The sequence below is a fragment of the Elgaria multicarinata genome, chromosome 6 (genome assembly GCF_023053635.1).
Source record: "Elgaria multicarinata webbii isolate HBS135686 ecotype San Diego chromosome 6, rElgMul1.1.pri, whole genome shotgun sequence".
In the NCBI taxonomy this organism is placed as follows: domain Eukaryota; kingdom Metazoa; phylum Chordata; class Lepidosauria; order Squamata; family Anguidae; genus Elgaria; species Elgaria multicarinata.
In genome coordinates this window covers 47,877,378-47,898,886 of record NC_086176.1, presented here as the reverse complement: position 1 = coordinate 47,898,886, position 21,509 = coordinate 47,877,378, and the positions used below count along the sequence as shown (strand labels likewise).

Here is a 21,509-nt window from a genome sequence, read left to right as displayed (position 1 = left end):
TCCTGTTTCAGATTTAGTGGGCAGTCTGGTACCTGGAGTTCAGCAGAGGCAAGGCATCCACAAATCAAAATGTGGGAAATTAGAGGTCAGTCAAAGCAGCCTACAGGGCAAAACAGAATGGACCAGAGGCCTTTTTGTCAAATTTCCACATCATGGGCGAAGGGTCATATTTAGAGAAAAACTCTCACAACCAACAGTAAGGTGCCAGTCGAGAGAGAGGCTCTCTTCTTTGCGGATGCCCTGTTGCTGCGAATGTTGGAACCTGGCATATCATTGCTTTGCTTCGCTACCACTTCCCTTCCACTTCACTTTGTACACTTGTGAGCTAGGCTCTGACTGCACTGCTGGGATGCAATGCAGAACATTTGAAGTGCATACTAGAGAAAAATAGATAGATTTGTGGCTTTGGCTGGCTGGCATATCTCTTAGAGACAGAGTTAGACTGAAGACACAACTCAGAGATGGCTGTAGCTGAACCCTGAAAGGCTGCTGTACCACACAGAGCCTTTTTAAGAGCGTCTCAGAGTCCAGTTTTGGTGCAGGCAGAGGCGGCTGGCGGTGGAGTTTTTTTAAAAAAACAAGAGTCACCGGATACAACCAAGCTATAAACTGTGGCCTACCCCCAGCCACAGGGTACAAGTGCACAGCCTGGCTGGACTGTTGGGAGACTTTGGCAGAGAGAGTGGGGTGGGGGATTATTTGAGGGTGGAGATGTTGGCTGGCTGGCATAAGGCAGAGAGAGGCTTGCCACGCAGAGTGTTTTAAGAGTGTATCAAAGTTGTGCAGGAGGAGAGGAGGTGGAGGCAAGAGGCGGGATAATAATAATAATAATAATAATAATAATAATAATAATAATAATAATAATAATAATAATAATAATGTAAGACTCACCAGACATGACCAAGCAATAACCTGCAATAAGCAATATCCCAAGCCACAAGTGTGCAGCCTAGCTGGACCATTGGGAGACTTGGGGGCGAGGGGAGAGAGAGAGAGAGATTGTTTGAGGCTGGAGGCTTTGGTTTGTCTGCAATGACTTTGAGTGAGAGACAACAGAGGCTGCACAGACAACCCAGAGACACCTATTGTAACTTAGCCCCATGGTGCTGGCATGAAACACAGAGCATTAGGAAGAGGGTCTCAGAGTCGCATGTTTGTGCAGGAAGTAGACAGGAGCTCTAAGTCTGGATGTGCGAAGTGGTGCCAACACACAAGCCTTGAGAAGCTAATGTATATAAGTGAGAAGGGTGGATGGGCAAAGTAGTGTTCACTGCCACAACACCCACCCTAATGTTAGAGTAGAGAAACTTGTGACAATTATACACAAGCTTTTTTTTAAAAAAATGAAATTAAAAAAAGCCAGCCATCCAGCTGGCCAGTAGCAAACCCTGTTAACAACAACAGCAGCTTGCAATGAGTGAAGATACAGTCAGAAAAGATATTTGAGGGAAGGGGAGAATGTAACACACAGAGTATAGCAAAAGCTTCAAAGTACAGCAAAACCTACAAAAGTAGGAGTGAGTGAAGTTAATTTCAGATACACTGAATGTCTCACTTGTTCTTTATTTCAGTGATTTTAACATTAAGTTGTTATGTAGAACAGATTTGTCTTAAATGTGTGCTATAAAATCAGCCATGTGACCAAGGCTATGTAAGGATGGGCACGCCCCCTTGGTGCTGAACATGCCCCCTTGGGGGCTGATCATGTTGTCCTCCTTTTTGGTTTCCAAAATATGGTCACCCTAGTGTTATCAACATATCATACTATGGGACTGGGCTAGCAAAAGGAAGATTACATTTGCAGAAGTTGATGAGATATTTTAATTTCATACACACTGAAATGAAAGCTGACCTATACAGCTAGAAAGCATAAAAGAGTTACGTGATTTTTAAAACAACACCAGATTTATTTCTAATGATATTCCTATTGAAGCTTTCTGACATTTGGCCCTTCTGAAGTGGCCTATAATTCCCGTCAGCCTTAGCCAGCAAAGCCAATGTGGAAACTGTAGACCAAAACATTTGGAGGACCACAAGTTGACCATACCTGATGTACACAATGTTAGAGATTTATGTTACTCCAAGTTGTTCTATAGGATTGTGCTTATTTTGAAACTGCATTCTGTGAGCAAAGTGCCAGAGCCAGAAATTAATAAGGTCACAGGATGAATTTGTCTCAGCACCTTAGACAGAATAATTGAGAGGTGAGATAGCAAATTCTGACAAGTGGAAAAAAATGAACCCAAATGCAAAAGGTGGAGGTTCCATTGTATGCAAAAGCCTAATTACTGTCTGATGTACCGATCACTGTCAGCGTTCCATTCTTCTCAGGAAACACAAACTCAGCTCTTGGCTGAGGTTTCTTGTCAGGAAACACAAACCCAGCTCTTGGCTGATGTTTTTTAGAGCAACAAACTAGAAATGCAGTCAGATATAGTCTACTTGATAGATCAATAACAAAGTGAAGAAGGTAGTGTGAGTAGAATTACCTGAGGATAGGTTTGTCTCACAGGAATGATGGCTAAGGGCAAAATAGAGCCAAAACAGACATGCACACTAACTACAGCTTTGCATTGGACATGCATGTCTTTAAAAAATACAAGTAGCAGCCTGTGGTTGTTGGGGTTTTATAGATTGCAGCAGGTGGGGAAGGGGAATTTAACCCATCCTTCCCCTGCCCTGCCCCACTACATTCCTGAAGAAAATGGAGCTAATGGGGAATTTCCTTTCAATGTTAGTAGCAACTTCAGAGTAGGGCTTTCATCAGAACTGCCACAGGGGAGGAAAGGCTTAATGCCAATATGGCGGTACACATCTGTACATACTGAGTTCATGTTTAAAATTGTGTATTCTTGTTATAGCTTTATGGTTTGGTAAGTATCTCTGGAGTGAGAATGGTGGATTTGTATATCTGAGCTTTTTATATCTGAGAGAGTAAGAAGGAGGGGGTGAACTGTGTGTGGCATATGAACTGCGTGGCATGACTGAAGCAGATAGGGAAATGGTCTAGTAGAGTGAGTTAAGTATACAATGAAGGTCTGTAGTGATTTTGAGAGGATTGCTTGAGTGTGCAATATAGAGCAGTGGTCTTCAAGTGGTGGGTTGCAATCTAAAAGTGGGTTGCGAGATCAGTCCAGATGGATCATGGCAAAGCTGTTGCCGACATGTTGGGCAATTATGGAACTGTGAAAGTGGGTCCCATGTTGCAGGTTGGGAGTCTGAGGTGGGTATTGTATTGGGTGTGGACCAATTGAAGACCACTGATATAGAGTATTTAATGGGAGACATCACATAGTGATAAAGCCATTAAGAGTTATTTGTTTATTATTCAACAACATTATTGTAATTCATAAAGCTTTCTTTGTTTATAAAATTCTATGCCTGCTGGTCGTGGCTGCATAAAGGGGAGTAATAAAGGGAGAAAATAAAGTTATAGAGTAAAGTCTATGTGTCTTCACAGATAGGACTGAGTGTTGGTTGGGCGGGCCTAAAGGTGTGTGAGGGAAGGTAGTTCCTGCTTGGAGTAAGAAAGCCCTTAGAGAAGTGAATTCTCACTGAGAAAAGGCAGGAAACCATATCCCCTCCCCACCTGCTGGAATCCCAGTAACTATCCCCCCCTTCCAGCTGCTATTTGCATTTTTTAAAAAGACACATTTAATACCACATTTAGTTTGGTCCTGAGATGTAAAGGGAGATGCCACTTAAGCTTAGTCCCAGAGAGGAGACAATGGGCTGTTAAGATCATTGAAATTAATTGACTTTCATGCTGTAAACTCTGCACTGGATATCGCTAAAGAATCTATGACTATAGCTCTCCCCTACCCATGTATCTTTAAACCCAAAGATTGTATATATTTTTAGGTACAATTAACAACTTGTGCATTTTTGAAGTGCTCAGGTACTACTTTAATGAAAAATGGCAGACTCCCTTAACATTAGTTGCACAATCCCTTAAATATAAATAAGTAGAAAGGATGGGGAAAAGTCAAGGAGGACAGGAAAATGGGAAATTTTTTACAACTCCCACTCCAATATTACTGGAACCAGAAGGCTTCCAGGTACATAGGGCTAGGTCTCACAGACCACAGATAAGGTGGCACACCTGCTTCTGGACTGCACCATTTCAAGAATGCAACCAGGAGCTTGTAGTAATTGTTGTGGATCACCCAGAGAGCTTCATCTATTGATTGGTATAGATATGTAATAAAGAAATAAACAAATGGCATGACTGAATGCTCCTGCAGTGGTCATAAAATCACTGCTATTTCAGTTTTCAAAATCATTTTTGGTTTGGGGTCACTAAACGTTTACATATTTTTCTAATAAAAAAGCCACAAACTGCAGGAGGTAAAGAGTTCCAGGACTGGGGAACAGCCACTTCTATTTGGCACAGGAAGAGCCTTATCCAACAACTGCTTTTGGCTGAATTTAAAGAGTATGACGGAACACAAAGACTGTCAAGAAGTACTTTTGTAAACCGCCATGAGAGCCTTTTTTGGCTGAATGGCGGCATAAAAATCCTTAAATAAATAAAATAAATAAATAAATGTAGGATCCTACCCAATTTCAGGCATTTCAGGTCAGGATTTGAGTTCTGTTCAGAAAGGTACCAAAAGCTTATGGCATGGGGGAGAGAAAAAAGAATCAGGCATATTACTATGATATGACATAGAACCAAAGACAGCAGAACTATAAGTATTACCATTTTTTTCAAAAAAGTTATAATGAAAAATGTTCAGTCAAAGCCATGAAATTTTAATGCTTGGGGTTAGTAATGTGTTGAAGGTCAAACAGTCAACAGTCAACAAAATGACTGTGGTCAACAGCAACAACACGGTCTCTGTTAAATGTTGCCTCTAGTGTTACTCATTTAAGACGGTTCAAATATATGCTTATGAAGTTTTTCTGGTTAAGCAGTGAACAGACAGAGCACTGTAGGGTTCCTGGAGGTAACGAATGCCAATCTTGACAGAACATCTAGAAAATATAGGGCCTCCTGAATATGTCTATGCCCTCAGGGCTGGTGCCAGACTATTTTGCGCCCTAGGCAAGGTGAGCTATTTTCACACACACACACCCAAAAATGCCAACTTTGATTTTTAAGAACATATGTTTTGTAGAAAAAATAAGAAGCACAAAACTTGAAACTGCTAAATTTATTTTAACGTGCAAGAATAAGTAATAATCAAATTTTGATTATCTTTCGCAAATACAAAAGAAAATAATTTGGCACACAAGTCATTCTGAACTAAAGGGCACTCGGTAAAAAGTATACCTCCGCCATTGGCAACACAACATTAAAACCTTTGACTTATACTATTTAAGGTAACTTGGTGTAACCAACCCGTCATGTTAACAGAATATTTTGCTTACATTCAGATAGAGAAACAAACAAAAACCTTCAGAAATTAGGCCTACCAAAATACCGCAGGGCTCAGTCCTGGGCCCAGTGCTCTTCAACATTTTTATTAATGATTTGGATGAGGAGGTGCAGGGAACACTTATCAAATTTGCAGATGACACAAAATTAGGTAGGATAGCTAATACCCTTGAAGACAGGAACAAACTTCAAAGTGATCTTGATAGGCTGGAGTGCTGGGCTGAAAACAACAGAATGAAATTTAATAGGGATAAATGCCAAATTCTACATTTAGGAAATAGAAACCAAATGCACAGTTACAAGATGGGGGTTACTTGGCTCAGCAATACTACAAATGAGAAAGATCTTGGAATTGTTGTAGATCACAAGCTGAATATGAGCCAACAGTGTGATATGGCTGCAAGAAAGGCAAACACTATTTTGGGCTGCATTAATAGAAGTATAGCTTCCAAATCGTGTGAGATACTGGTTCCTCTCTATTCGGCCCTGGTTAGGCCTCATCTAGAGTATTGTGTCCAGTTCTGGGCTCTACAATTCAAGAAGGATGCTGACAAGCTGGAGCGTGTTCAGAGGAGGGCAACCAGGATGATCAGGGGTCTGGAAACAAAGCCCTATGAAGAGAGACTGAAACAACTGGGCATGTTTAGCCTGGAGAAGAGAAGATGGAGGGGGAGACATGATCACACTCTTCAAATACCTAAAAGGTTGTCACACAGAGGAGGGCCAGGATCTCTTCTCGATCATCCCAGAGTGCAGGACATGGAATTATGGGCTGAAGTTACAGGAAGCCAGATTCCAGCTGTACATCAGGAAAAACTTCCTGACTGTTAGAGCAGTACGACAATGGAATCAGTTACCTAGGGAGGTTGTGGGCTCTCCCACACTAGAGCCCTTCAAGAGGCAGCTGGACAACCATCTGTCAGGGATGCTTTTAGGTGGATTCCTACATTGAGCAGGGGGTTGGACTCGATGGCCTTGTAGGGCCCTTCCAACCCTGCTATTCTATGATTCTATGTATGCCAACATCCAGAAAGCAGTCATACTTAAATCATGTTCAATAGTCAGGACATTTCTGAATCAGTCAAAGACAGCAAGTGAGACAGTTTGGATTACATACAATCACAGGTGTGTGTGTTTTAACTGTGGCCCAACAAACAGGAGGAATTTAGCGAGGTCTATGTGTTAACTTGCATTACAAAAAGGAAAGAAAGTTTTTTTAAAAAACCACATGTTCACAATATGACTGAGATGCTTTACAAAGCAAAACAAAATGGATGATAAGCCCAAATTTAAAAAGAATTCAACCCAGCAGTTCATACATGAAATTAAAGTTTTTCTTCCCTGTATGTGTGTGTGAGAGAGAGAGAGAACGCAGCAGAAAACAGCCAAGAGAGATACCGATCTCCGGGAGGGAAGGGGGGAGATTTAATGATACCAGAACCCTGCAGCTGTGAATGCCAGAGCCTGTGCCGGAACTCAGCCAGCAGGGAGGAAGGGAACATGCCCAGACCAGCCACGGCCACAGCTCTAGGGAAGGAGGGAGGGAGCAAGCTTGGGGAGGCCCAAGCTGGTGCCCGGATGGCTACACCACAACTTGGCCAGGAGGGAAGAAGGGAACCAGAGGCCACCACTGACCTTCTTCATGCTGCCTCCTTTTCCAAGCCACCGCCACTGCCAACAATGCTCGTTCCTCCTCTCCTCGAGGCTGGACTGGTGGGAAAATGCACCCCGCTTTCCTGGTTGTAGACTCACATGTCACGAGACTTCCAGGATGCAGAAATCTCACAGGAAGTCTCACAAGAGTTGGAAGTTCCAGGTAAAGCCACCGGCCGCAACGACGCTGAGCCGGAACAACGCTTGAAGGAGTTGACGTGGTGCCCATGAGGGCGACACGGGGATGAGGACGACACAAGGCAACAGCCGGGGCTCCGTCTTCGCTGGCGCCTTAGGCCGTTGCCTTAGTGGCCTTAATGGTAGCGCCGGCCCTGTGTGCTCTCTAATTTCATCCTCAAAATACAAACGTATGCATCTTTATTCACAGTCACTGTGAGTTCTAGTGCAACTGTTCACTCTTTCCACAGTGGTGGAATTATATAAACCTCCAGCATGTGCCCTTTAACTGTGTTTTTCTATGCTTGGAAGTCCCATTTTCTAAAATTAATTCCTAAGCCAGATACTCGATTTCCATCCATACTGAATATTTTGGCAAGATTTTGTGCTCAGATCATATGCTGCATGGATTGCCCATTAATTAACATCCATTATTAGTGGGAAAATCAAAGTGAGAAGGAAATTTGAATAACAAGACAACATAAATCATAACATGATTATAGCCTTTTAAAACACAATCCATGCAAGCTTTGAAAATCAGTTAGTTAATCTAGACAGGCCTGTAAATGAATGTTGAAAAATGGCTACAAACATTTGGTTATATTTCTACCACTCAGGTATGGAAGCTCACTGGGTGACTTTGGGCCAGTCACAGACTCTCAGCCCAATTTACCTCTCAGTGTTGTTGTTGTGAGGATAAAATGGAGAGGATGAGGATTATGTATGCTACCTTGGGTTCCTTCAGAGGAAAAAAGATGGGATATAAATACAATAACTAAATATTGGATTCAACTCTGTATTTGTTACCTTTTGAGTTATTCTTTAAGCGTGATTTATCAACCAGAAACCTGGTTATTTGATGACATATTTATTTATTTATTTTTATTTAATTACATTTATATACCGCCCCACAGCCGAAGCTCTCTGGGCGGTTTACAACATTTAAAAATAGTAAACATTAAAAGTATACAATTTAAAAACATATGATTAGAAAAGAAAATTCTAAAGCACTTCATTTTTCCCCAAAGCATTTTGGCCCCTGTACCTCTTAAAATATTTTGTCATAGTCTCTTATGAATATCCATCTACTCATTGCTACAGGTAATATGGGAAATGCCAGAGAAAAGCAACTTACAAAGAAACATCAAGTCTTTCTCAATTTTACCTTGTATTCTTTTGGTTCACATCAGCCCTACCAAGCTGATGTGAAATTGGAATTCAAGTTTCTATGACACTTTCCTATTAGGCATCAACCAGGCTATGTATCTCCAAAAAAGACATGCGTAATCCTCTGTGTTACTCCTTATACTTCCATAGGGTAGCCATGTTAGTCTATTGCAGCAAAAACAACAAGGGGTCTTTAAAGAACAACACTAGCGTGAAGAATGGTAAATAGTGAGGGCAGAAGCAAAGTACTTTTTTCAACAAGTTGTCAGTGCATTATCATGAAGACTTTTATTTTTGTTTTGTATAAAGAAAAATAGTGCATAATTATCTACAGATATCACCTTTGGGTAGTGTTGTTGCCATCGAGGATTTCTTTGTTGCTATATTCCCTTCCTCAAGCTACATCAGCCAATCCAGAAAAAAATGATCTCTGTGTGTGTGTGCGAGAGAGAGAGAGTGTGTGTGTGTGTGTGTGTGTGTGTGTGTGTGTGTGAGAGAGAGAGAGAGAGAGAGAGAGAGAGGGTGGTGAGAGAAAGTGAGGAGTCTTTCTCCAGTGTATTTTCCCTTCCCTTCTGTGCATCCAGTGCAGTTTTCTTGTGGTTCCCACTTACTTTCACGCTCATGGTGAGGTCCTTTGCAGGGTTCTTTATTTTACCTTCACTGCCTGAAGAATCATGAAATTCACACCCAAATCAGATTTCTCACCCAAATGTGAATTCTAGGAGACAGCTGAATCCTCCTTGAAGGTTGATCACATCCACACCTCAGATCATGCTAATCCTCTAACACAGCCAAATTCTCTTCAAAACTCAGAGAACTCTGCATACCCCTAATATTTCTCTCTCTCCCTCATGAAAGCAGAATGAATAAATTGTCACTTAGTACACTGTGACTGCTCTAGCATAAAGTTTTGAGATGTTTGTTTGTGTGCTTCAGATTGGTACCAGAGGATGTGGGAATGGATATCCCCTTTGATGAAACTATGCTAGGCTCTGGTGCTGCAGACATGAGACCTGGTAAGACAGCCTTTTAATTATCTTTTTGAATCTCAGTCTTCTCCTAAGTATTGAATTATTCATTGAGGAGCATGTTTCTTTGCTGCTACAATATTATTCCAGTGCTGGAAGGAAGAGGTGTTAACTCTGCTTTATTTAGTTAATTCCATGGTTCTCTTGACAAATGATGATTATTTGCTGCACACCACCCACTTTCTCCTGTGCTTTGGTGTCATCAGGCTGCAAATGAACTGAGCACATGTGATAATTAGCTACTCTGCACTTCCTTGCTAAATTTGTCTACAGCCTCTATGGGGCTGGTTCCCAGATTAAGATAATATCAGTTAAAATGATGCAGTTCAAATTGCTGCTTAAGATACCTTGGTTAAGAAATAAGCTTTTGACATATTAGGCCCTGTTCCTCAGTCCATTTACTACATATGAAATATAGATCTTGGAACTCACTACCACAAGATATAGTGATGGCCACCAATTTGGATGGCTGCTATCTCCAGTATTCGAGGCAGTAAGCCTGTGTGCACCAGTTGCCGGGGAACATGGGTGGGAGGGTGCTGTTGCTTAATGTTGGATTTCATCCCATATTGTTTTTATTATATATATTTGTTGTTTTTTAAAATCTTCAGGTGCATTTATTTACTTAAATATTATAGCTTTATATGGCTGGCTGGTACAGAAATATTTAAATACTATTCAGTGTAATAATTTTGCTTTGCTTTTTAATTTAAAACAGAGATTTTTTTATCTTCGCATTTATTTAGAACCTCCTAATTCCTTAGATCTTAATGGCTCCCATCCCAGAAGAATAAAGCTCACTGCTCCAAATATCAACCTCTCTTTGGACCAGAGCGAAGGATCTGTCCTCTCTGATGATAACCTGGACACTCCAGATGAAATTGACATCAATGTAGACGATCTTGACACACCAGATGAAGCAGATTCTTTTGAATATGCTGGACATGGTAATGAATTAAATTGGGAAGGTAAAAGAGCATTTGCAGTGATGAAATGTGTGTTTTCTGTGTTATTTTTAGGTAGGCTTAGTGTTAAATGGAGAAGGAGGTAGAGCTAGCCTAATCTCCCTGTGGAGTGTGTTCCACAATTGGGGTGCTGCTACACAGAAGGCCCTGTTACATGTGCCAACCAATCTCTCTAACAAGTGAGACACACAACAGGGCCTCAGATGATAAGCACAAATTTCAGGCCGATTCATATGGGAGCTTTTAAGAGTTATGCTTAGGTAATCTCTGTTCGAATATTTCCATTAATATTTCACAGGCAGTCATTCTGCACGCTCAAATACTGCTAGCAGACGTCTGCAGAGTCTTTCCCTTGCGCAACCAATTTGTAGGCAGTCATGCAACTGGTTGCACAACAGTTTGCACAATGGGTTGCACAAGAGTTATCCACAACAGATTGCAGAAACGTAATGCACAACTACTTGCTGAACCATGCTTGCATAAATCTAACTTTACTTGGATTTTTCTCTTGTGCATAGTTCAGAACCTAGTTTCTGTTAGCGCAACATTATTTGCACTAAAGGAATGTCACAGTTGGACACTGCCCTATATTTTTCACAAGCATTAGCAGAAGTGAATTGCATATCAACTCAACACAGCTCTATGCATACAATTCTAAAGGGTCTTCATATACCCACAAGTTCAAACAACTTTTAGTTAAAAGACTCAGTAAAACGTGAGACTTAAACACCAACAGTGCTGCCCTGTGAAGTTCTCCTGTTCATTGTTCCAGCCTGTCAGCCATGCCCTTGTCCACAATACTCTGTTCTGTGCCTCCCACCCAGTTTTCCATTGCCCTCCCCCACAACAGTGAGTCAGCATTCCGTGATCCCTGGACAGACTTATTCCTAATTGGTCTGTTTTGGGGATTTTCCATCCTTAGGGGTTTTCCTTAAATATATTGGTATTTCTGCAAACCTTGGTGCTCCCCCAAGCCTGCTGATACCTCCCTCTTGTGTTTGAGTAGTGTCATTTTAGCAATGTAAGCACTCATTGTGGCACTCGCCTCTGAACATCAGAAATAGAAAAAAATATTAGTTACCTGAAAAGCTCATGGCAGAATTCCATTAGTAAAAGCGTCACTAGCTCACATGAGATCAAGATCTGCTTCTGTCTCGCTGCCTTATGCAGCTGAATCAGTCCTTCTGTTCTTGTAGAAGTTCAGCTTTCTGCTCATAGGCTACAAGTTTGCACAATGGGCTTTCAACTGTAAGCACATTGATAAATGCACTGAATGTGTCCTTCTTTGGATTTTTGACCTTGGCTTGCTAATAGTAACACCATTCAAATGTCTACACATTGATGCATCCATTTTCTGTACATACCTAGGGCTGTATCAGATGCAACATGAGCACTAATGTAAATTATGTTGCACTTGTTTATGCTAGTGTAAGGGACCGCTAGTGCAACACCAATAGTATCAGCTGGTGCAACAGATTTTCCGGGGAACCCCGTCACGCTAGCTAATGCTGTTGGTGTCGTGCTGGATGTTGCTTACACTAACGCAGTGTAATTTACATTAACACTAGTGTAGACATGGATACTGCCCCTAGAATGGAAATTACGCATAAGATTATACAAGTGATCCTGCAGCTGATAACTGGAACACTAAACTGCTTCACATTCTTGCCCAGCCAAAGATGTTTTGGACTGCCCATAAGTATGCTATCCATAAGGATATTGACATTGGGCCACATCCTTTTACTATAAATTTGTGTTTAGTAAAAATACAAACAATTCTGCTCAGGGATTGATTTCACTCTTATTTCTTTCTCCTCCATGCTACCTGAACCAGATAAAGACAGAGGTGTAATTTTATATCATTCTATCCTATTGCTCAGTAATATTCAGCTCTTCATCCTCCCACCCCCAGTTAGGCTCTATTCCAGTTTATATTATTCCTGCAAACAACTAATGTGTACATGTTTGAAGCTGAGCATGAGCCTAAGTGCTTTACTGGACCATAGCCAGCCCACATTTTGTACATCCAGTATGTCTCCAGATGGGTACAATGAGGTCCGACAGAATATTATTCATCCTCTCTTTCATAATACAGTTGGTTGAATTTGATGTAGCTAGCAAATGAGAAGTTGGCTTTCCAGAGTTTGAAAGCTCTTTAAGGTTAATAGTACAGCTGAAGACGGACCTCAGGGCTAAAGTCCAGGCCCCCACAGTCCAGGGGGCCACAAATGATCCTCCCCCCAAAAGAGTGGCAGGTGATAGGGGCAGCTGAGCATGCCAGGGGCCACCAGAGCTGACACAGCTTACCACAGCATCCTGGCCATGTGCATGGTTACAGTTGCTCGTGTTTACTTTAAAAATGCATTATACTCTTCTACAACAGAATGGCATTTATTCCCAAGTCAATGTGATTAGCATCAGGGTCGCAGAAGCACCATTTTATTCCTGTAGTCATGATGAAGCTATAATTTAAATGAGTTTAAAATGTACATGCTCAGAGTAGTTGTTGTTGTTTTTTACCTGGGTTGGCAAATGGGTAGGTGGGGGATGTTGTTGTTGTAAAAACTATTCCATATTCTACCTATTGGGAATGTAGAAGCAGTTTTAAAATATGGAATAGTAGTGTGAGGGGCGGAGAGAAGAGAAAGGTGAATTGTGAGCTTCTTAACTAAAGTAATACATATGGCTGCCTAAAGGGGGGGCATAAGACCATTGTCCAGGGTCTAAAATTGCCTAGCTGCACCACTGCTTTAAGATACAATATTGTTTAATATTCTTAGACTACAAAGTGCTCCCATCTTGAAATAGAAACATTGCAAAGCTGTGTACAATTAATGAAGTCATTAATGCCTTAGAATTAAAAGTTGGAGTGCAAAAGTATTATATGGGGCATGTGAGAACAGGAAAGAGCCTATCACCATTACAATACTTCTGATAACACAACAGAGCCGGCTCTCAGTGCTCACTAGGTAAGTGGGCATAAGAATTACTTGGTCTAGTTAATAAGAAGATAAAAATGACATGCTGACTCAGGTCAAAGGTCCACCTATCTCAGCATCCTGTCCATTGAAAGAGAGCAAACAGATGCCTCAGAGAGGCCCATGAGGCAAGTACAGAAGCAGCTGTGATTTTTTTTAAAAAAAAAAACCCAACCCCACAACAGTGATACCAAGCAGTCTAGATTTTTATTGGTATGTGCATTTGCTGCAAGATATGCTGGCTTAAAATGTTCGCAGTGCGTTTTGAGTTTTTTTTTCTAGAGTAGCCTTAGATTTGTAAAATGCATAGTATGTTAGAATTGCATTTAAATGGAGCTTTACTAATGCTAAGTGTTAATAATATTATCAGCACTGTTAGGGGAAGAGCAGAGCTAAAAACAACAACAACAACACCCCCTTTGGCATGGTCACAAATAGACAAGATATTAATTAGCATCTTTATGCCAACGTTGTCGCCTTTTGACCCTTTACACGGCCTGTTTGAAAAAGAGCTACAGATACAGAAATCTTTGTGATATATATATGCCGGGAGGGGTGGGGGGATGACACAGATTGATTTATAGCTGCAGGAGGAGACACTGAGCAGGGTCATTCATGATGTCATTCATGTGTTCTTGGCAGCAGAAGCTTCTTGGGAACACTTTTACTTCATGGTCTGTAACCTTCCTTTTCAGTTATCAGATGGTAATAGTCTCCAGTTCATGTACATTCCATTCCCCTTTGGTTGCCACTTAGTGGTAGGAGGAGGATCTTGCTGTCCCAGACTTGCTGAGGCTACTTTGGCTTTCCAGGGAGAGTTCTTAAGGCAGCCTTCCTTGACCTGGAACTCTCTGGATGTGTTGGACTGCAACTCCTATCATATCCAGCTGGCATGGCCAGATCAACGTGCTCACTAGTTAGGTGGGTGTAAGAATTACATGCCTAATATAAAAAGTCCATGCTGATTGGGAATGATGGGAGTTGCAATCCAACACATCCAGAGGTCACCAGTTTGGGGAAGGCTGTCCTAAAAGGATAGGCCCAGTCTCTAGGTTAGAAGGTGACAATTCTCTGGTACAGGGGGTCTCCTGCCTTTTATACACCGCTTTCATAGTGCAATATACTGCTTGGTGTAAATTGGGCCTAAGCAGAAAAGACTTACATTTTATATTGTATTCCTCTCCCCCTCCCACTTGCCTCTCAAAGTATTCTTATTCATCTTCTATCAGTTCTTCTCCCCCTCTCCTTTCATAGTTGCCTTGTACCCTATCCCCAATATCTTTCAATCCTCCCTCCTGCTCCTTTTACATACACTTCCTCCTACAACAGCTTCCCTCTCAGCTCATTACTCTTTATTCCCAGTTTTTTTTAAAAAAACTATTATTATTGGCCTTGCTCTCTAACCACACCTACCTATGTAGTATGCCTGACACAGCCATGACACAGGGTGGTCAAGCAAAGAGGCCCTGGGCAGCCACTTGGTTCAATGCTGGTCACAGAAGAAGGACAGAGCACACCATCCCTCACACTCCTGCAAGGCATTCCTGGTCACCTATATGACTACCAGGCTAGTGCTTAAATACAAGGCTTCTTTCAGTGGAAGAGAGAGAGCACCTCTGCCTTTAATCACTGCTTAGGAAAAATAATGTTAGGAGACGCACCTTCTTGGGCAGGGGTGAAGAAAGCTGCACCTGCTAACATTCTTTTTGGAGCATTTTCAAGATTACCCCCTGGACCCACCCAATCAATCCACCTCTGCTAGATTATATTAGCCAAGATGGGCAAGGGTCAAGCTTACACGTGGTGGGATGGACTGATTCAAGCATCTTGTCCACCATTACAATTGTCCAAATGGGAGGTTAGCAGGGCATGAATCTCTACAGCTAGACTATCTACCTCCAGATAGGTTCCTAGCTGGAAAACCAGCTGAAACTGGTAAAAGACGCTCCAAGCAGCAAAAGGCACTTGACAGTGATGGATATAGGAGCACCCTCAATCTTCTTGATTTTCCAGGTGGAGTGCAACTCCCTCTAGAACAGGTTGAGTCCCACCCTCTAGCAGTGCCTCTGTCTTGGCTGGATTGAGCTTCAGTTTTTTAGCCCTCATCCAGCCAAGCACCACTCCATCACTCTATCACCTTTTCACCTGGTGCTGAAGAGAAGGAGAAACAGAGTTGTGTGTCATTTCCATACTGACGACAATGCATTCCAAATCCCCAAATGACCTCACTTGTCACTTCCATGTAGATGTTAAACAGCATGAGAGATAAGATGCCACAGTCTAGCAGAAATCCCCCAGCACCACCTTTTGAAAATGTCCATCCAAGTAAGAGTAGAACTGCAGTAAAGTGGTCTCACCCACACCTAGCTCCAGCAGAGGCTTCAGAAGGATACATGGTCAATGGTATTGAAAGCTGCTGAGAGCTCAAGAAGAATCAACAGGTTATACTTCCCCTGTCTCTCTCCCAATAGAGGACATTCCACAGGGTGATTGAGGCGGTTTCATGCCATAACCAGGCCTGAACTCTGATTGAAATGGACTCAGAAAATTTGTCTTATCCAAGAGAGCCTAGATCTGGTCAGCTACAACATGTTTAAGCACCTTTCCCAAGAAGGGAACATTTGCCAGTGGCCTATAATTATTAAGGTCTTCTGAGTCTAGTGATGGTTTCTTCAGGAGTGGTCATACCACCACCTCTTTTAAGGGAGCTGGGACCACTCCCTCCCTAAGAGAGGAATTGACTACCACCTGGAACCTGCCACTTGTCCACTCCTTGCAAGATATAATTATCTACAAAGGGCAAGGGGTGAGAAAACATGTGGCTGGCTGAACCTTATCAAGCACCTTGTCTACATCATCAAGCCCCACAAACTGCAATACATCCATTCTTCTCCAGCTTCTGACATAGGCCCAACCTCATCTATTTTGTCTCTCTCAATTTCTGGGAGCAACACAGTAAGTAAAACTAGATAGACAGATGTCCAGGTTGAATAAGGATAGCTCTGTTTTGTGCCATATGTTCTTCTGTATGGTCCTGCGGCTACTGTCAATCTAATAACATCTGGCATATTCAACCATAACCCAAACAACACTTTATTTTAGGCTCAAAGTTACTGTTGTCCATCTTTGTTATTTCCTATGAGTTATCCAGTGGTAATTCAAGGCATAAACATTATATATCCAGGTCTCTCATCTGGGATTAATTTTCCTATCAAGTGATCAACAACCCCCCCCCCCCCCGATAAGTTTTTATATGCAAGATAAGGATGGGGAGGGAGCAAATGACAGATTGAGCAACTGGTCCAGGAGGACACAATTCTATCTGCTGAAATAGTTTCTTGTCAAAAGAGCAGAGGGAGTGATCATTTCCAGTTTATCTCTACAGCCAGTCAGATGTTGTTATATTTGTGATAAATGTCCATATCCAGACAAACAGCTTTTCAATTCAGCTGTTCTATCACCTTGGAGAGTCACAACAAGCAGAGTCAGTACGGTTCAAATTCATTTGCAAGCTAAATCCATCACACGCCTAGTAAAGTTAGGTGAAAATTTCAACTCTCTTTACATTGCAACTACCAGGGGTAAAACAGTATCTAAAAAACAAACCAGAGATACTTAACTGCTGTGGGGATGAACTTAGTATCAGTCTTTTCTCCAGAGTATGTGATTAAAGAAGTGCTGAAGAAAGGAGAAAGTTGGAGACCATTCAGATGGATTACAGAATATCCTCATGCAAACATTATGATAATTTGCTCTGTAACTTCTAGTTTTCTAATAAAAACCTTTAGAAAAGAAGATTCTGCAGTCTCCCTAAGCAGTTTGTTTTGTTGCTCAGCTGCATTCAGATGTTGTCTTGTTCTCTGAATTTACCTCATAAGGTGCTTCCAGATGAAGCTCTTATTGTGCAATTGCTCTCCCTCATTCATGGAATTTTACCAGTGCACATGGGGGATGGGGAGAGAGTCCAGATGATGATGGCTTCCACTTGTAACCCTCTCATGCTTCCTCTCTGCTTCTTCCATCTCCCCCCTACCCCACAAAAAAATCCATTTAGGAAGAAAAGACAGAATAGCTGCACAATGTCTTTTAATTTGTAGTGCTAGGAACTGTCACGGTAGAAGCAATTAATAGTTTTTTCTATTTGTTTTTGTTTTCTTTGCTTTTTCCTGTTTAATAGTGCTTATAAAATGTTGTCATGAAAAGCTGGTACACATTCTTGGAATTGCCATTACACTATCCTTTAATATTGTTTTGGGATCCTGTGTGTGTGTGTGTGTAAGTAAGTAGTAGTGTGCATTGCAGGGATTTGTTGTTCATCTCATTCCCACTGCATTATGTGGCATAACAAGGCCTTTAAAAACAAAACAAAACCCAGCATTGTTCACTCTTTTGCACAGACATGAGCATGATTTTGTGAGAATGTGTACAATGCTGTTAAGGAGTGCAAATATTTACTCCCAAGAGTTAAGAACATTTACTTCTGGACTTCAAATAGTTGTGCAAAAGCAATAACAATAGTGTGCTACAACAGTGTTTTGGGAGAAAATGTCCAGAGGACACTTAGTTATGCATCTTTATATTTGGATGGGCTGCTAAATAACTTGCAGTTAAATAGTGGCAGCTCTAAGTATGTTGCAAATGATAAAAAGATAGAAAGGGGGAAGGTGTTGGTCTGGTTATTAGTATTTTACATGGCCATATTTTACATGGCCATATCCAGTGAGCATGGTCTGACATTAGCATTATTCAGTTCATGGAAGGACTAATTTCAAAGTGATAGTCCCGGCATATGGTCTTGGAACTAAGAACATATTTGACTGATGGTGTTTCTGCAGGTGTCAGTGATATCTGCCACTTTAATCTTTTATTCTTTCAGAAGAGCAGCCAGCCATTAAGGAAGCTCCTCAGGAAGAAACTGAATCCATCCCAGAATATACTGCTGAGGAAGAGCGTGAAGACAACAGGTTATGGCGAACAGTTGTCATTGGAGACCAGGAACAGAGGATTGATATGAAAGCTATTGAACCTTATAAAAAAGTCATTTCTCACGGAGGTAGGAAAAATCCAAATGTATTGTTAGACAAGTATGGAGCAAAAATGTAATTCCCAAAATTTGGAAGATACTCTTTTTTGTAAATACTCTTATGCCACTGGAATCAAATTCAGAATAAGCTTCCTTTTAATGAGACAGTCCTGAACCTAAATGGATGTGTGTGGAGTTCTAATTGCCCAGTGAATTCTTTGACTGTTACATACAACATCTGTTCTGTAGCTATAGCAGCAATATATCTACCATATGAAATATGCTGTTCCATGATTAATTACTTTTATTCTGTGCATGAAATAATCCATTTTCCAGATCTAGGTTGAATAGTTACAAAGGGAAGGAAAGATTTAAGGAAAGAGAGAGCGTACAGAGAAAAGTAACTACCAGTGTTCATAGTATATCCCCAGGGTTTGAATATTGCAGGAACAATTGACTCACTTAAGTTGATGCTGAGGTTATTCCCAGCTGTCTGCCAGAAAAGTAGTCAAATTCACTCTAAGAAACTGATGCCGTTTTCATTTTTAGTTATCTAATGTTGTATCCTGACTAAAAAAAAAGAAAGAATTGTAATCTTTCATTCATAAACAATGGAAAAATATTTTGGATGCAGTTCATTTTTTTTCTGGAGCAGGGTGCACGGATTCAGGATGACAGCCATGCTGCCCTCATTCTCCCTGTGGGATTGCTAGGCCACAACCTGGAGATGCTGCATACACATTTCAAGGTGCTACAGAAGTAGGAGACAATGCACCATGACTTTCCTTGTGTCCTGTTCCCTCTTTGATCCCTTTGATCACCTTCATCTTTCATCAGTTGTAGAAACCAGGAATCTGTTTTTACATACATACATGGGATGGGGAGGGGTAGATAAAGAGGCTGGGAAAGGAACAGGGCAGAAGAGCCAGTGTGGACCAAGGCTTAGGCTTGGAAACTCTTTCTACCACTACAGTTCGGACCTGGAATATGTGAGCTAATAACAGTATTCTTGAGCATGTGCAGTACTGTTTTACTCTGTACAGCACCATGTACATTGATGGTGCTATATAAATAAATAAATAAATAAATAAATAAATAAATAATAATAATAATAATAATAATAATAATAGAGCCCCTCTGAGTAGCCCTTATCAGTTCCCATCCAACTGGGATTAAAGAGAAAGGCCTCTAGGCCAGAAACTCTGATTAAACCTGGCAATTTTAATTTTAGCACTGAATTAATGACCATAACAGGCAGCATGAAATAATATATTCCAGTGGCTTATTAGAATTGCTTTCTGTTATTCGTGTTAAAGAAATGCCACTTCGTACATCATTATTTGGCATTATTTGGGATTGCAAACTGGGGCTATTAAAGGGGGCTGTGTAATTGTAGAGACACATCTGCCAAAGTGAACAGGCTATGCCAGCCTCAGAGCCAATTAGAAGGAAGGACCTATGACAGCACCATATGACAGCAGTTGTATTGTGAGTCCCAGGAGACTTTTCCATTTATATACGCAAAGAATGACTCCTCTCAGTTTTCTTTACAAAAAGTGGAAGTAAAAACAAAACTCACTATTACCCCTTAGCCTCAATGGATACTGAATTTAGAATATTTCCTCCTTACTCCTGTTTGGAGGAAATGTTGTTCATCTGTGTGGTGGGCCTGTATGATTTGATAGAAATGAGCATTTGCCTTGGGGTCAAGGCAATTAAGTATCAGTAATCAGTTCTTTAAAATATGGCCCTTCAGCTAGTTGTACAGCCAACATGATGCCAGAGAAGATGGTGCACAAAGTGGTTTGAAGCCTCAGACTCACCCTCTAATTGCCCAGAGAGCTTCAGCTATGGGACGGAATAGAAATGTAATAAAGAATGACAACCTACTCCCACCTTGGATATGCTCATGCTAGGATGTTGCACTCACTATGGGGCCCTCCAGATATTTTGTGGCCCTCTAAATACTTTGGCCTAGAATTCCCATGATTCCTCACCCTTGGCTATGCTGGCTTGTGGCCCTTCACAAGCTTGTGGCTGGTGAAAGTTATAGCTAAAACATCTGGAGGACCACAAGGTTGCCCACTCCTGGACATAACAGTTTTTCCAGATGTGGCAAGTTTTTTCCTCTGGGGCTTGGTCATACACCACAGCGGGTGCCAGTTTCAATTCATGGTATCACTCTCTGTTTCCTGCTCTCACTTATTTTTTATTGCTACACTTTAGCATTTATATGGAATTTCTAATTTACAATTTGTTTTAGCCTCATTAGTCTCACAATAACTATGTGGCCACTAATATTTCCATTTTACAGGTACTGAACTGAAGCTGAGTTTCACACGTGAAGTGGCTCCAACTGGACTACACGCACATGGAGGTGCCACTTGTGTGAAACAGCCCTTTCCAGTGGGTGGTATTCCAGTGGGTGGCCAGTACAATGGCAGTGACTTGGGGGAAAATGCCTTCACTGCCATGGGAATTGGGCTGCTCTGACTATACAGCCCATGTGGAGGTCCTGATTCACACAAATGCCTTCTCCATGTAAGCTGGCAACAGCTTCACACAGGCCTAGGCAATGGTTTGTGTTTGCCTATGGATGAACTGTCTCATAATGCTGCCTTAGGGCTCACATCGGCAGCACTGAATGGGATGAGTCTATGGCAGAAGCTACGCTACTGCTTTATAGTGGTATTGAAGTGCACTGACAACTGTTGGGGCCCATGAAACATTTACACCAAGCAGGATATAACAGTATGAAAGTGGCATATGGTATGTGTCAATGGGCCCCAACAGTTTTCAGTGCACTTCAATACCGCTATAAAGCAGTAGTGGAGATTTACCGCTTTCATACCACTTTGATAGTGCCATATCCTGGCCTAAGTCTTCCACGTCTAGGACCAACTGCTTATGCAAAGACCCTTTTTTGCTTTTGTCCTCTCAGTCCATCTGCTTCCAAGATGCGACCTTATCAAGCTTTGCAAATTAAATAATTTTCTAGACTAGAGGAGGTCCACGGTGTGGCAAAGCTGGGCAGCTTATACTGTAAAATGGCCTTACGTCACATATGAGAATGTTATGAGACCCTCAAGTCAAACCATTGCCAGTGGTTATGGTGTGTGGCGGCAGCACCTTGGTTTG

The 21,509-nt window shown here is 41.5% G+C and overlaps 1 protein-coding gene across 5 annotated transcripts in view; it reads left to right on the top strand.

The window, feature by feature from the left end:
• PRUNE2 (prune homolog 2 with BCH domain) overlaps positions 1 to 21,509 on the top strand; it is a 137,325-nt gene that overhangs the window by 103,064 nt on the left and 12,752 nt on the right. For 3 of the 5 annotated variants that reach the window (XM_063129365.1, XM_063129362.1, XM_063129366.1), the window contains 3 exons: positions 9,314 to 9,393; positions 10,152 to 10,373; positions 18,225 to 18,401. In XM_063129365.1, coding sequence (XP_062985435.1) covers positions 9,314 to 9,393; positions 10,152 to 10,373; positions 18,225 to 18,401 — 479 coding nt within the window. The remainder of the gene's footprint in view (positions 1 to 9,313; positions 9,394 to 10,151; positions 10,374 to 18,224; positions 18,402 to 21,509) is intronic. The other 2 variants (XM_063129363.1, XM_063129364.1) reach the window with 2 other exon arrangements.